We start from the raw sequence: 15,182 nt of genomic DNA, 5'->3' as shown, positions 1-15,182 counted from the left end.
TTCATGCAGATCATTTCATTACAACAGTATGTGTGGCATCTGTTGGTCTTGAGAGACCATGAATTTGCGCCTGGAGAGTTTTGATTCAGCTGCTGATGGTGGTGCAGCATCTGTTGTGGCTGTACAGGCCCACACGGGAGTGACAGTCTCAGTTGCAGCAATTGCATTTGAAGACGCTCCCCTCCAATGTTGCCGTGTTGTTGTCTTTTCGGTGATCGCGCTTTTCCTCGGCAGCAAGCCTCAGTTTCTCTTCTCCTCGCTCCAGCCCTCTATGTAGTTCTCGTCTCCAGCGTGAGTGATCGTTCGTGACGTCTTTCCATCTTTTGACGTCCAGGTCCATTGACATCATGTCCCTTTTGCAGATGTCTTTGTACACTGAGGTAAAAAGAAAAATAATAACATATTGTCGAATATAATGTTACAGTTCCAGGGAGAATTCAGTGTGGGTAGACAATAAAGTGCAAGTTTATGACAAGGTAGATTGTTAGGTCAAGGGTCTATTTTACCGTACAAGAGATCTGTTAAGTAGTTTTATAACAGCAGGATGGAAGCTATCCTTGGTGGTATGTGCTTTGTGTCTGATGGGACAGGGAGGGGCTGAGAAGAGAGAATGTCTGGGATAGGAGCGGGCTTTGATGATGTGCAGCCAAGGGTTCTGTTTCCATCATTTCTGGAGGGAATCTGGGCCCTTGCGCATCATCACAATATTAAACAGAGTTCATAAAGAGGGAAATACTCTCAGAATTAGTGATCTTTTATTTTGGGTTTAGGTGGGCTTGAGGACAGGGCCTGCTCCCCAGGTGGTCAAGGCTGGGCCTGGAAATGTTGATTGGATCTAAAAAGTTGCATCATTGAGAGGGGAACTGTTACCTGTTGCTTTGGTCTGGGCTGGACCCTTCACGCGCCCAGATGTGGGAGAGGTCCCTAGGGGCTGCACGGGGTTGGGATGGTGTGTGTTCTTTGGGCTCGCATGCAATCCCATGCATCCCTTGCTGTGGGCCTCTTTCTCCCCCCCACCCCATAGGCTGGACTGCTTGGGGGTGCCATGCCCTATCATGTGGATGGATGTATGAATGTGCAGAGGTGTGGTGCTCTGGAATGGCCATTCACTGGATAGGCCTTCTCCACCAGGTTGTCCCTCTCTCCCCACTGGTCCCCACCCCCTTTCTCTCTCTCTACCCCCACCAGATCACTCTCCCCCTCTAACCCATCAGGCCCAGGCCCCTCCTGCCCCTCTCCCCACCAGAACTTTAGATAGAGTGGAATTTCTTTGCTCAAGATGTTACAGATGTTTGGGGTACCAGAGACCAGATTGTGAACAATGCTGGGTCAGAGAGTGTTCAAGACCGGGACATGTGGGCACCAGTGGACATGAGCGATACGTGGTGCAGACAGGAAATTGACAGGAGGGGATGTTTATTAACAGAACATCGTAACATTGAGTAATGAGTTGTCTCAATTGAGTAAGTCCCATTCAGTAATGGGACAAAACCAGCCATTCAAGGGGCCAAATGACTTACACCTTTCACTGTTCATGTTTCCATGTACAACATGACTTAAATAGAATAAAAATGTATCATTTTATTTTGGCAATTGGTATCAAAGTCTCCTACTTGTTTTCAGTTGTGATTCTCACTGACTAAAGCTCAGCTTTAAAGGATACAGATAAACGATAGATTACAGCTCCCTGGACTTCAGCCCGTGGTTGTAGAAACAGCATGTTCAAAAATTGGCCGTCTTTCGAATAATAGTGATGTCTACTCTTTAGTTATATAAGCCAAAGGCATTGTGTCCAAATCTGACCTTTTTTTTTAAGTTCTGCCATTATGGTAATGGATGACCAAATTAATTAACAAAATCCATCAGTAGTATAATAAGAAAGAAAACTTAGTTATCCTCCCTTCAGGAGATCAGGAAGAAGCTTCTTTATTACTACCTGATGTACCCCCTTCTGACTTTAATTTCATCTGGTCAAATAACACTGTGCTAAATAACCCAGCATGCTTCTGTGAAAGAGATCACTGAGGTACTGTAGGTTCTACATTAACCAAAGACCTTTATTTCATATTCATTATTTTGTAGAGCTCCATAGTAGACTTTTTTATTTATGTCCTTATAGAATGCTAAGTCAGTCATCTGGTTTTCAAGTTCTTGGCTGTATGAATCACATTAAGAACATAAAAAAATGAATTGAACATTCGTTTGTTGATACTGGATGAATGTTTTGGCCATTTATCTGTTTGCTCTGATTTTCAGGAAACTGATTTTACTTTTGTTGATTTAAAACGTCTGCAGAAAAATTTAAGTTTTGATGCCTCTTTCAAGTTTACTCCTCTGTTAGGTATTCTCTTGCAAAACTAATGTTCTCCTGAGCCTATGGTTTATTACTAATTTTGATTAAACTAAAAGGCTCTGATTTTAATCTAATTGAAGAATAGATTAGAAGGGAATGACTTTGTCAATTGCACTGATAGAAATTAGCGTGCAGTGCAGCAGAATTTAGCTCTTATCACTCAGAGAGAACCAGACATCTCAAATTCAAGCTCCCAACCAAATTGTGCAATGCTTCATCCCTGCCTTATTTTTTCAGAACAAAATTTAATAATCTGCAGAACAATCAAAAATGAATCATTGTCAATCCCTGAGGGAATTGGCAGAGAGATGTAGAAACTGCTACAATGTATCACTGGGTGATTACTCAAGACCTGCTCTCTGTTAATTAAAAACAATAATTAACATCTCAAATTGAAAAATAATTGCATTGTCGTCATCTAGTACCACATGCCATGGGTTAAATTGTATTTAGCAAGGCATATAATAAAACTAATTGTAAAGCAAGTGATGCTCTCCAATGACAAGGGTGCATTACAATCGAGTACTCATTGGTTTATATGGTAAGTGTTATAACAAGCAACACCAGCCTTCCCATTAACTTGTCTCTTGACTGACCTCATTTCTTTTCTTTCCCCAGGCAACTGACTATATTCTATTCCATAGCTCCAATATCTTTGTTTATCCCCGGGGTATAGGGGACAGGAAAAGGGAGGAGGCTATGTAGGGATGGTATTTTAACATGTGAGCTATGGAGTTGAATGGTGTGGGGATAGTGGAATACACAAGACTCACTAATTAGACATTTGACCTGTTGAAAGTTCAGTAATGGTGGGTTAGCAGTTTCACAGTATCACCTTCTCATTAAGAGTGTATTCCCCAGGGTCAGAGGCCTTAATTCAACCTGTCATAAATCCAAGTTAAGAGCATATAGTAATGATAGAGGATTCCATGGGCAAATGTGCTCCAAACTCCTATCTGGTTTCTGACTATTTCAATGAAAAGTGACCTTCATTTTTTGAGTTTGTTAATTTTGGAGAAAATGTTAGTATTTTTTGCACTTATTTTTTGAACATAATGTTCCATTTCCAAATTTTGCAAGTGTCCAGTTTTCTAATGGATATCATATCATCATGGGTTCTACTTATGAGACCCAGTGGTATTTCATGATGGACAATAGCTAGAGCCACAACAGGAAGCTGCTCCTCTCTGGCACAAAAGCTCCAGAGGAGAGACATGAACATCAGACAGGACCAGCTCACTGATGGCCTTATGTGAAAGCCCATTAACGTTAACAAAACATTTCATATCTGAAGCTATCTCAGACAAGCATGGCCAAGTTGAAGAAATTTCTTCATAAACATTCAGACCTGTCCTGCAAAGTGGAGTTTTAATTTTTCAATGAAACCTGCTCCTCTAGAAGGAACATGGCACTCAGCAACCGTCATGTCTTCAGCAGCCAATTGATCGAAAGATTATCACAGTCAGAAAACCGGGAAGCAAAAAACACTCATTTTAAAAGCCTATTGATTATTTTGCAGAAGGTAAACTGACTAATACCTAAACACAGAACTAATGCAGAAGATACCTTAAAAAGTTATTACTTCTATAACTTTGGTGTTTTGTTGAACAAATCATGCTTTTGTATTTTGGTGTTAATGTAGAAAAAAATGAAATTCATATTAAATATTGATACTGTGTTGAATATCTCTGTAAATACAGCAACATCACAATTTCTATGCAACACGATCTGCATTTTCTGTGCACGTCCAGATATCACTACCTGCTGTAAGATATAAATAGTAATGTTACTATGTTCCATCACTGTCACCACGTAAATGATTTTCAAACACTAATGGTTAATCCTCATCTAAGAAATAAGCAGAATGCTTTCTGGTTGTGATCCTGTTAATTCAAGTTATGTTCTTCTGGTCACCTACCTACAGGAAAGGTATTGATAAGTGTGCAAAGACATTTACAAGCATGTTGCCAGAACTTGATGACCTGGGAAAGGTTGAATAGGTTAGGATATTACTCCCTAGAACAAAGGAAAATTAGGGGAAATTTGACAGAGGTATATAGAATTATGAGGGGTATAGATAGGGTTTTTCCAGCAGGCTTTTTCCACTGAGGTTGGGAGGTTATAGGTTTAGGTTGAAAGCATGAGAGTAAACTTCTTCTCTCAGTGGGTTGTGAGAGGGTGGAACGAGCTGCCAGCAGAAGTGGTGGATACAGATTCGATTTAAACTTTGAAGAGATATTTGGATAGGTACATGGATGGAAGGAGAATGGAAAGCTGTGGTCCAGGTACAGGTTAATGGGATGAGGCAGAATAATAGTTTGGCATGGACTTATTAGACAGGAGGGCATGTTATTGTGCTATAGTCTTTGATGACTCCATGACTGTGTGTTCTGCTCCTTCAGATACCTCCAGAAACCCCACTACCAGGAGCAATCAGCAATCAGTGTAAAACAACATACAAAACTACAGCTCATTCTAATTTTTATTTCCAGGATTGATTTAATTACAAATGGTTAATATTAGATTTAAGTTATTTAGAGACTAGCTTTCAATGCATTACTCTGATAAGCTCTACATTTGACTATGCACAGAGATGGGCAACTGAGACCAGCTAAATCTGTTAGGATGGTCCAATTAACTGTCTATGAAAGGTTGTCCATTTAGTTTCAAATACCTTGTGTTCATTTAAGAATGGATACTGTCATCGATGGAAAATATAAACAATTAAGAGATGAGCTTTTGCGATACTTACTGTTGATTTATAACAGCAAAGGAAACTTGGAGGAGCCAAGAATGAGGCTTAGAAGTTATGGGTCAGGGAAAGCTTACTGAGAAGAAGTACTGATACTTGATTTATCATGATCATTATGTGCTATGTCATATGACATGGGTGATCATGATCTTCTATCTGTCTTTAATCTGAAAAATTCTAATAAGCTCTTCAAAACTTTTGCCTATCATCCCTTGATGCAGCTCATGAATGTTATGTGCTGTCAACCGCAAACTTTTCTTCCATTAATTTTTCCCGTCACTGCAAGATGTTCGAGCTTCTCTTTCCTCTGTACATCTCAAAAATTCCAGCTGCCGTTTCCTGACTGGTGATATCAGTTCTCTTCTTATTCTGGCTTTTCCCAACACTTCCTCATTTGTTACTGCGTCCTTTCACAATATTTTCATCATTCTTCTCGAAAACCATATTTCTACAGCTTTGAGTCTTCCCTCATTTAGAAATTATATTATACTTAATTATGTGTATTTGATTGTGATGTCATAAACTAAAAGAAAAGTCAGTTTAGTAAGGCCCTTCAGCTCACTCTTGTAAACTTTCAACACCTGAAATATAACCAAGAGTCTCTGAGATTATCCTTTACTTACAATTAATTTTTCCCACTATTAACTCTTAGCTAGGTCAGTTTTTCCTTGTTTCCCTAATGTAACATGCAGTTTAGGTTTTGTTGAAACATTTACAAAATGTTATTTAACTAAGAATGGAATGCTTCTTTTGTGGTGCCGTGCAGGTAGTAGAGATCCATTGTCATCTCCACTGATGTTATGTACCATCTTCTAAATCATCTCCAGTTTCTTTTCTCAATCAGGCTCTTAGCACTCAGTGAAGTGACACAGTTTCTTAGCAGCAAGACAAGGACTGAATAGAAAATGTCATATGACAAGTGGAATCTATAACTTCTCAAATAGTCTTTTCTGCTTTAGCGTTAAAACATAGGAACTTCTACTGTAATAGAGAAAAAGTCAGCCTGAAAGGATCTGAATAGAGGTCATGTCTGAACCTAACATTGAACTCTTGATCCTTGGTTTCTATGAATTCCTATGAAACTATCACATTACCTTTTCTTGATTGACTGATGATTGGGATCAAGCCAAATTAAATGCATTTGAAAGCTGGATATGATTGTTTGACTGTTTCCACTCTGTCATTTGTGTATCAGGATACTTTCACAGCTTAGCGTTTTAAATGGTAATTAACATTAGTGATTTTAAATAATAAACTGCTTTGTACATGAGAGTTCTAGGAAATTTTAAACCATCCCACTTGGAAATGCAAATTAATTTTCTTCCCTCTGATCATTTTCTAGATCATTTTCCGAAAGATCATTGATGTGAAGAAAGAGGAGGAAGAGCGGATGCGGCTGAAGAATGAAGTGACACTTAATATCCCAGTGGACCATCCAGTCAGGAAGCTCTTCCAGAAGTTCAAGCAGCAGAAAGAACTGCGGAATCAGGCTGCAGAGCGCAGCAGCTCAGACAGAAACTGCCTCAGAATGGATAACCATTCATTTCACAATGGTGTCTCTACCACAGGCACGAGCGTGGTTACGGTGTCTCAGATTACTCCGATACCATCCTCCCTTTCTTTTGTGAGAAATAATGAGCAGAAGATGCAAATACAGAGGGAGACCGTGGAGTTGAGAACAAAAGGTCTGAATGAACAGCTGTGCGCTAAGGTTACTAGTCCCATACAGGCCAAGACTGGAAATGGAAAAGGATGGCTAAGACTTAAGAATTCTGTTGCTTTCACTGACTCTTTCCCTGGGACAAGGGAGGAGAAAGAGCAAAACTGGAACAATGTCATCAAAGCTGAATCTATGGAAATTCTTTCAGAGGAGTCAAAAGGTGCAGATTCTGAGAACAACGTTATAAAGAACCCTTTGAGGAAAACAGACTCATGTGATAGTGGCATTACAAAAAGTGACCTGCGGTTAGACAAGGCTGGAGAAATTCGCAGCCCATTGGAGCATAGCCCGATTCAAGCTGATGTCAGGCACCCCTTCTACCCAATCCCTGAGCAGGCTTTGCAGACCACACTGCAAGAAGCCAAAATGGAACTAAAAGAAGACATTCAGTTGCTATGCAACCGAATGACTGGTCTTGAGAAGCAAGTGACAGAAATCCTTCGGATACTGTCTGAAAAGAGTCAGGCAGAAATGCCTTCTGAGAAGTCTCAAGACACAAGTCAGGAAATGTCACATGCTTCTAAGCCTCCAGCTCCATCGTTGGAAGAAGATGTTCAGTCTTAGCTTGGAAGATTTAACTTTGACACACAAGTTTAACCAAATGCACAAGAAGACTGCTATGACAGTCAGAAGACTTTTGCATGTCCAGCTGGATTCTGGCCTGCCAAAGAAGACTTATTAACTGAAAAATTGCTTGTAAATTATAAAGATAATTGCATGCATGTATGAAACTTCATTTATAATCCTTCACTGCATATCATGGACCATTCTGTGCAGTGTGGTTACTATTTTCTTCAGTAGGTTTCGGAGCTTGCACAGTCAATTGCCCTTTGAGCTATGGCTCTGTAAGAGCCCAGGCTTGACAACTGAACATGTTTTATTCCCAGTTCAGGGGCAGTTTAATGCATGCTTTGTTTTTCAGGGTTATATGAAAATAGTGCTGTTGATCCACATGTACCACTGCAAGATTTAGTTTACAATTGAAAAATTTATAAATCTAAACAAAAAAATCTTTTTTTAAAATTATTTTCATCAATTTAATTGAAAGATATGATAGGTATCAAAATCTATTTTGATTAATGAGGGACAGTTGAACTCATTGTTTGTCTAACATCAACATATTATAGAAATTATACCATTCCAATAGCAAGCACTTTTATGTGACCAAAGTGGATTAAATCATGTCATATAAGTAATTTTGTTTTGACTTGTGGAAAATAACTTCAAAATTCCAATTAAAATTTTTAGTTTTTTTTAACTCCACTTAGGCATTCAGGAATCGAAAAGAAGTCAGTATTAATAATTTAGTACTGTCTTAATGCAAGCGTTAAATTAGCCAGCTGAAATAATTAGTAAAATGTGCAATATTGTGCTTCAGAGATCTTTTTTCAAGGTTTACAATGACTAAGTTAATGAATAGATTATGAGTTATTATAAGTATGCAGGTCTGCAGCTCACCAGTGGTACTTAAAGTGGTCATCAATGTGTGAGAATGTGAGTGTGTGCAGAAAGAGAGAGAAATACATTTCATTTTACTCATTACTTAAGGCAGGATTTCTGTAAATATTTGTAAAAGGGTCCCTTTATCTTCAGTTTATTAGTTGATGCTACACTCAGGCATTTTCCTGTAGCTTTTCATACTTCTTCATATGTTGCATAAACATCTTGCTATGTAAGTCTCTTGTAGCTTTATCCAGATATACTATATCTAGGACACTAAATTTAGAATTTTGAACAAAAATTCCATCATTTATACCACAAAACTCAGAAGATGATAGCCCATGTGGGAAACATTACAAAATTTTTATGCCACAAATGAGGACAATTTATCCTATCAGGTCTGTAGAGAACTCTGATCAGTCCCATTCCCTCCCTTTCCCTCCATAGTCTTGCAAAGCTTTACCTTCAAATATTTCAGAATCAGAATCAGGTTTATTATCACTACCATATACTGTATGGTGTGAAATCAGTTGTTTTGTGGCAGCATTCAGTGCAAAGACATAAAATTACTATAAATTACAAAATACGTATGTCAATGGTGGGAAGGGTTGTGCCCATGATGGAGCTGGCTGAGTCTACAACCTTTAAAGCCTCTAGTGATCCTCTGCATTTGGACCTCCATACCAGGCTGGGATGCAACCTGTATCAATGCTCTCCACTGCACATCTGTAGAAATTTGCAAGTATCTTTGGTGACATTACCAAATCTACTCAAATCCCTAATGAAGTAGAGCCAATGGCATGCCTTCTTCGTGATTATATCAATATGTAGAGTCTAGAAGGACTCTCCGAAACGATAATACCCACGAACCTAAAGCTGCTCACCCTTTCCACTGCTGACCCTCAGTGCAGATAGTGACTTCCCTTCCTGAAGTCCACAATCAGTTCCTCCTTGGTTTTGCTGATATTGAGTATGAGGTTGTTGTTGTGCCATCACTTAACCAGCTGATCTATCTCATTCCTGTACGCCAGCTTGTTGCTCTCTGGGATTTTACCAACAACCTCCAATTTCCTTTGGAAAACCACAATAGTAGCTGCATTCACCATCATTTTGGAGATATTTCTGGATCGTAAGTACTTGCATCATAAAAGAGGCTTATCCTCTCATCAATCTTTTGCGAGTCATTTTGATAGTTGACTCCTTAGTAAATGGCAGAAGCTACTCTCTCTTTATCTAACTCCAGCAAATTATAGGTTCAGAGCAGTTTCAAACTCCTGCGACAACAACATTTCATGGTCCCAGAACATGTCCTACACAGTCAGGAAAGCTCACCAATGCCTCTGCTTTCTGAGCAAGAGCTGGGCTATGTACATCTATACTCACGTCCTTCTACAGATGTGGTGATACAACAGTGGTGGGGCTCATCACCAACAGCGAGGACATGGAAGAACTCAAGGCCTGGTGGCAGGCAAATAATCTGTTCCTCAATGTCAACAAGACAAAGGAGATAGTTATTGATTTCAGGAGAATTTGTACCACCCATACCCTTCTTTACATTGGCAGCATAGCCATGGAAACTGGCAGCAATTTCAAACTCCTGGGAGTGCACATCTCGTATAACCTCGCATGGTCCCAGAACACATCCTGCTGAATCAGGAAAGCTCAGCAATGCCTCTACTTTCTGCACATTTATACTCACTTCCTTCTTCAGATGTACAGCAGAGAGCATCCTGACGTGCTGCATCACTGCTTGGTACGGAAGCTGCACTGTGGCGGACAAGAGGACTCTACAACAGGCAGTTGAAACCGTCCAACACATCACCGGCTCCATCCAGGACATAATGGTGTCAGAAAAGGATCAGTAGCATCATGAAGGATGCCACCCACCCAGCTCTTGGACTGTTTGTCCCTCTCCCATATTAGACTATATGGCATCTGACTCTAAAACAGTTACTTCCCCCAGGCAGTAAGGCTGATCAACGCCTCCACCCACTAACCCACCCCACCATACCCGTCACCACTACTACTTTACCATTTCCTGTCAGAGTCACCTTATGTACAACAATTACTAATGTCACTTTAAGGACATACAAACAATCTACTTATATAAGTAATGATATATTTATATTTGTTGCATTTTTTACTGTTGTGTTCTTTATCTTATTGTGTATTTTTGTGTTGAATTCGATCTGGAGTAACAATTATTTTGTTCTTTACATTTGTGTACTGGAAATGATATTAAATTATCTTGAATCGTGAATCTTAATTAGGTTTCTGTCAGATCAGAGATTTGTTTGACATTATAGAGAATGAAAATGTTGAAAAATCATTCAAAGTGTAACACACACAAAGTGCTGGAGGAACTCAGCAGGTCAGCAGCATCTAACAGTTGATGTTTTCCTATCGTAAAGAAGGATCTCACCGCGAAATGTCAATTGTTTATTCATTTCCCTTGATGCTGCCTGATTTGCTGAGCTCCTGCAGCAGTTTGTGAGTGTTGCTTTCGATTTTACTGTGTTTTCAGAGCCATATTAACTCCCTGGCAAACACTGGCGTTTGAGAAAAGCAAGAACGAAAGCAAAAAGCAGCAAAAAATTTACAAAAAGATTTGACTTTTTTTCTCCTCAAAACATTATTTTCCACCTTGGATTTCTTCCTCCCCTACCCCACCGTCTTTGTCATACTCCTTCACCCTTCTTTTCCAGTCCCGATGAAGGGCCACGGCCCAGAACATTGACTGCTTACACTTTTCCATAGTTGCTACCTGGCCTGCTGAGTTCCTCCAGCATTTTGTGTGTATTATTTTGGATTTCCAGCATCTGCAGGTTTTCTTATTTTAGGAGATACAAAGTTCAGGTTAATTAACAGATCCAATTCATGGGTTTTGAGTTTATACAAGTACATAGAGTAACTGCAGAGTTAAATCCCAAAGCACCAGGGCTAGTTATTCATTATCTAACATGGAGTTTGAGGAGATTTGGTATGTCACTTAAAACGCTTGGAAATTTCTACAGATGTTCTGTGGAGAGGTTTCTAACTGGCTGCACCACCGTCTGCTATGTGGGGGTGGGGGGGCTACCGCATAGGACTGAAGTAAACTGCAGAGAGTTGTAAGTAGTCAGCTCCATCACGGGCACTAGCCTTGACATCTTCAAGGAGTAGTGCCTCAAAAAAGCGGCGTCCATCATTAAGGACTCCCATCAACCAAGACATGTCCTCTTATTGTCGCTATCAGGAAGGAGGTACAGAAGCCTGAAGGCACACACTCAGCAACTCAGGAACAGTTTCATCCCTCCGCCATCCGAACTCTGATTGGACATTGAACCCACGAACACGACTACTTTTTTATTTCTGTTTTTGCACTAATTTAATATACATACTATATATATATATATATATATAAAAACATATATACTTATTCACAGTACTTTTTCTCTAATATCATGCATTGCATTGTACTGCTGCCACAAAGTTAACAAAATTTCATGACATATGCCGATGATATTAAACCTGTTTCTGATTCTGATAAGCTTGCACTTCATTTATGATTTTACAAATGCATAGGATAGATTACAACCTATACCTGAAAATCATCTGATAATGTCAGGCTTGAAAATAGGGTCAATCTACTGCGTCAGCTTTGCCAAAATGTTGGCTAGATCCAGATGCATATTGAACATACAGTATTTCTATAATAGCATAATATCTACTTTTTAATATATTCTAATATTTAAAGTGGCCAAGCTTTATTATTTCAAGCATTATGTGAAGGCAACTTTTCCCACAGTCTCAGCAGCAGTGTCAAAATCATTAAATGATCCTAGAAATTATTCTGTAGAGAAATTATTTTAATCCACAGCTCTTCTTCCACATGCACTATTGAAATATACTTAAGAACCTGAAGGGAAATAAATCTCCGTTATCTCTGCATTTGCAGACTTTCTGTAATTTGCACTAAAGGCTCCCTCAGCCCAGAAGTGGCCCTTCCATCTCACCGGGGCACAACAGATGGATCTATTTTCCATTTGGAAGCCTACATGATTAGGGATCAATGGGCGCAGAGACCTTCCCACATCACGTGCTGCCTTTGTGAAGTTTGCCTGCTCTCCATGGGTTTCCCAGGAGCTGCACCACTTTTTTTCTCCCCACGTCCCAATGATTGGTTATTGTAAATAGCTACCAATGTACATTGGTGACAAGAGAATCAGGAAGAGGTGCAGCCATGTGAAAGAGAGTAGGGAATAAAAATGCAGGAGTGGGACTGATGCAAATGGTCGAGAGATAACTTAGGTTCAATGCGCCAAATGACTTCTTTCTTTGTCATAAGGAAATATGAAATAAAATACCAACACTGATTAATGGAACAGAATTCTTATATTCAATACAGTTTGGATATTTCCTGTTTTCTTTCTGGGAGGAATATTTTAATTTAATTGCAATTTCCATGTGTGAAGAATTAGTCCCTAGATGAATCATTGGCCGTTTTAATTAATTCATGAGATGGGTATTGTTGACATAGCCTACATCTATTATCCATTCTAATTATCATTAAATTGTGTAGCCTGGTGGCCCAGCTAAAAGGGGAGCTAGGTGTCAGCCTCTGGCCGCGGGGCTGGAGTCACATACATGCCAGACCAGATAAGGGCAGGTGGGTTTTGAGGATAATCTGGATAAAGTTGTGTGCTCACTAATGCTGACACTAAATTTCCAGTCCATGCATGAATAACCTAATCCTCATTAGAGGTACAAGTCCTTCTTAGAATTTAAGAGTGCAGCAAAATAACTTGAAATATTTTTAATTTGATGAAGCAATTATTTTTTACTTGTCATCCCATCGGTTCAACCATCCAGTAAACCCTGTTACATAATCAGAAAAAAATGCATGGATATCAGTTTGAACAATTCCGAAAACATGGTACAATTGGTTTAAGTTTCTATACCATTTTACTTTGGAGACACTGCCCTGCTATTTTTGACACTACTCCCCCGGAGTAGCTGTAGTATTGGAAAACTATCAGAGTTGATGCTATTCCACCTGGTGCCAGCTGCATAACTGTTTACCCTGCAGTGAAGGTGGTTATTTACCAAGTTCACTAACACTTTCTGCTTCTGAATACCAGTACTATGGAAGAGAATAGATCAGGAAATGTTGGGAGTGGTACAAGCAACAACTTAGTACTCTACCATTTATGATGGCATGCTTATTTTACAATTACTTGTGATGCATATTTTGGAGATACTTCTCAACCCTTGCTGTTCCTGAGCAATGTTCCTTCTAATTTTCTTTTTACAACTGCGGGGATGAAGCATTGCTCTGACCGGGAAATTTTTACACAGTCTGAAAACCGTGTGGCACATTAAATGATTTTTTTTTGTAATCTGCATAGTATAAATACTTAGAATGAAAGTTTTTTAACCACATACTTTTGATTTTATTTGTTAATTGAAGGGTTTAATGAAATAGAGTACAACAAAGAAAGTCTTTCATGTTTCTTAAAGGTTTTCTAGCTGCGTCCAATTCCAGCTGCCTGGCAGTGAAGGCTATGTGCGCAGGAGCATTTCAGTTACTGCGTGGCCGTGCACCCCTGCAGTTTAGAAGGAACGGTGTTCTTCAGACTGGGAATACTAAGCAATCCCGTGGAAATTCTGCTGATCAGACAATGGCATATTCAATCCCCATTTTCAATTAGCATTAGGAAAAAATGGATTTTGCCCCCGAACAGAAGTTTATTACATTAAAACAATAAAAAAGGGGTAACAATGCTCCATAAATTTTAACTTGAACTGCAGAAAATGCAGCTGCTAACATCACAAATAATTACGTCTGTATGGAAAGGATAGAGTAAATAGATGTCAACTAATTATGCCGCAGGGCTTTTAAAATGATATATATACAGTATGTAACATTAACTTGTTTTCAGACGGGACAAGGTGTACTTTAAAAACATTGCAAATTTTATTTTTACTGTTATAAAATCTGTGTAAAATTATATATATATATATCATGTAATGTATATGATATTTTATGATATTATATCACATAGAAGGTAAAATTTAAGTGGCCAAGCTATCAAAATAGTTGATGCTTAACTGGATTTACCTTTATTTTTTATTGATATTTATACTAATTGATAATAGCACTGTACTCACTGTAGGAGTCTGATAAGATGAAAGATGTGGATGGGCTGGCTAAGTGGTGTAAAAAATCTGATGGACTGTTGATCTGAATTCTTTCACAAGATGAAAAGAGTATAGCTTTCAAATAGATATGAATTGTAAAAGGAACACGATTAAGAACAGCTAGTTTAGTAGAACTGGTAGTCTTTCAAGGACTTTTTTATATACTTGATTGACAGTGCTGTGGAAAGTCACCTCAAGACTAAGGTTTGATAAGAAGAAAGATCAGATTGAATTGAGTTCTAATTTGAGTAAAAAGCTTTTGTCCAGTCCTGTGATCACTGCAGTATTTTAGCTGTCAGTCACCATCTTTTATTCCCTCCTCATTGTTTTTGTTCAGATTGATTGACACAAGCCTGTTCAATGTTATAAGAAAGCACAGATGTATGTATTTGGGTGCTGTAAAATATCAGTCTTTGAAATATGCAATGTATATGTTTTATGATTAGAAAATGGAAAGTTGTTGCACGTGAATACAGCTATTGTGCTTTCAGTGCAGAATCATTATTTATGTACAATCTAAAGAACCACCACAGGGAGTTCAAAGCCCTTTTCCTATAATTTCATAATAAAAGAGCATGGAACACAGAAACAGCATTAGAGACTCTTCTGCAACAATGTTATTTTCATTTTTCTTCAGAATTATTAATTTAGTTTCAAATACTAGCAGAAATACTAACAAGAAGTTCAAAGTAAATTTACTATCAAAGTATATATATGTCACCATACACAACCCTGAG

At 38.7% G+C, this 15,182-nt stretch overlaps 1 protein-coding gene across 1 annotated transcript in view; it reads left to right on the top strand.

Annotated features, from left to right (window-relative positions):
• The window catches only part of kcnh5b (potassium voltage-gated channel, subfamily H (eag-related), member 5b), a 386,291-nt gene extending 378,902 nt beyond the window's left edge, over window positions 1-7,389 (top strand). The window contains exon 11 of the mRNA XM_059988032.1: window positions 6,448-7,389. Coding sequence (XP_059844015.1) covers window positions 6,448-7,389 — 942 coding nt within the window. The remainder of the gene's footprint in view (window positions 1-6,447) is intronic.
• The last annotated feature ends 7,793 nt before the right edge of the window (window positions 7,390-15,182 follow it).

Source organism: Hypanus sabinus, chromosome 2 (assembly GCF_030144855.1).
Source record: "Hypanus sabinus isolate sHypSab1 chromosome 2, sHypSab1.hap1, whole genome shotgun sequence".
Classification (NCBI taxonomy): domain Eukaryota; kingdom Metazoa; phylum Chordata; class Chondrichthyes; order Myliobatiformes; family Dasyatidae; genus Hypanus; species Hypanus sabinus.
Note: the sequence above shows the minus strand (reverse complement) of the source record. Positions and strands in the feature narration are given on the sequence as shown.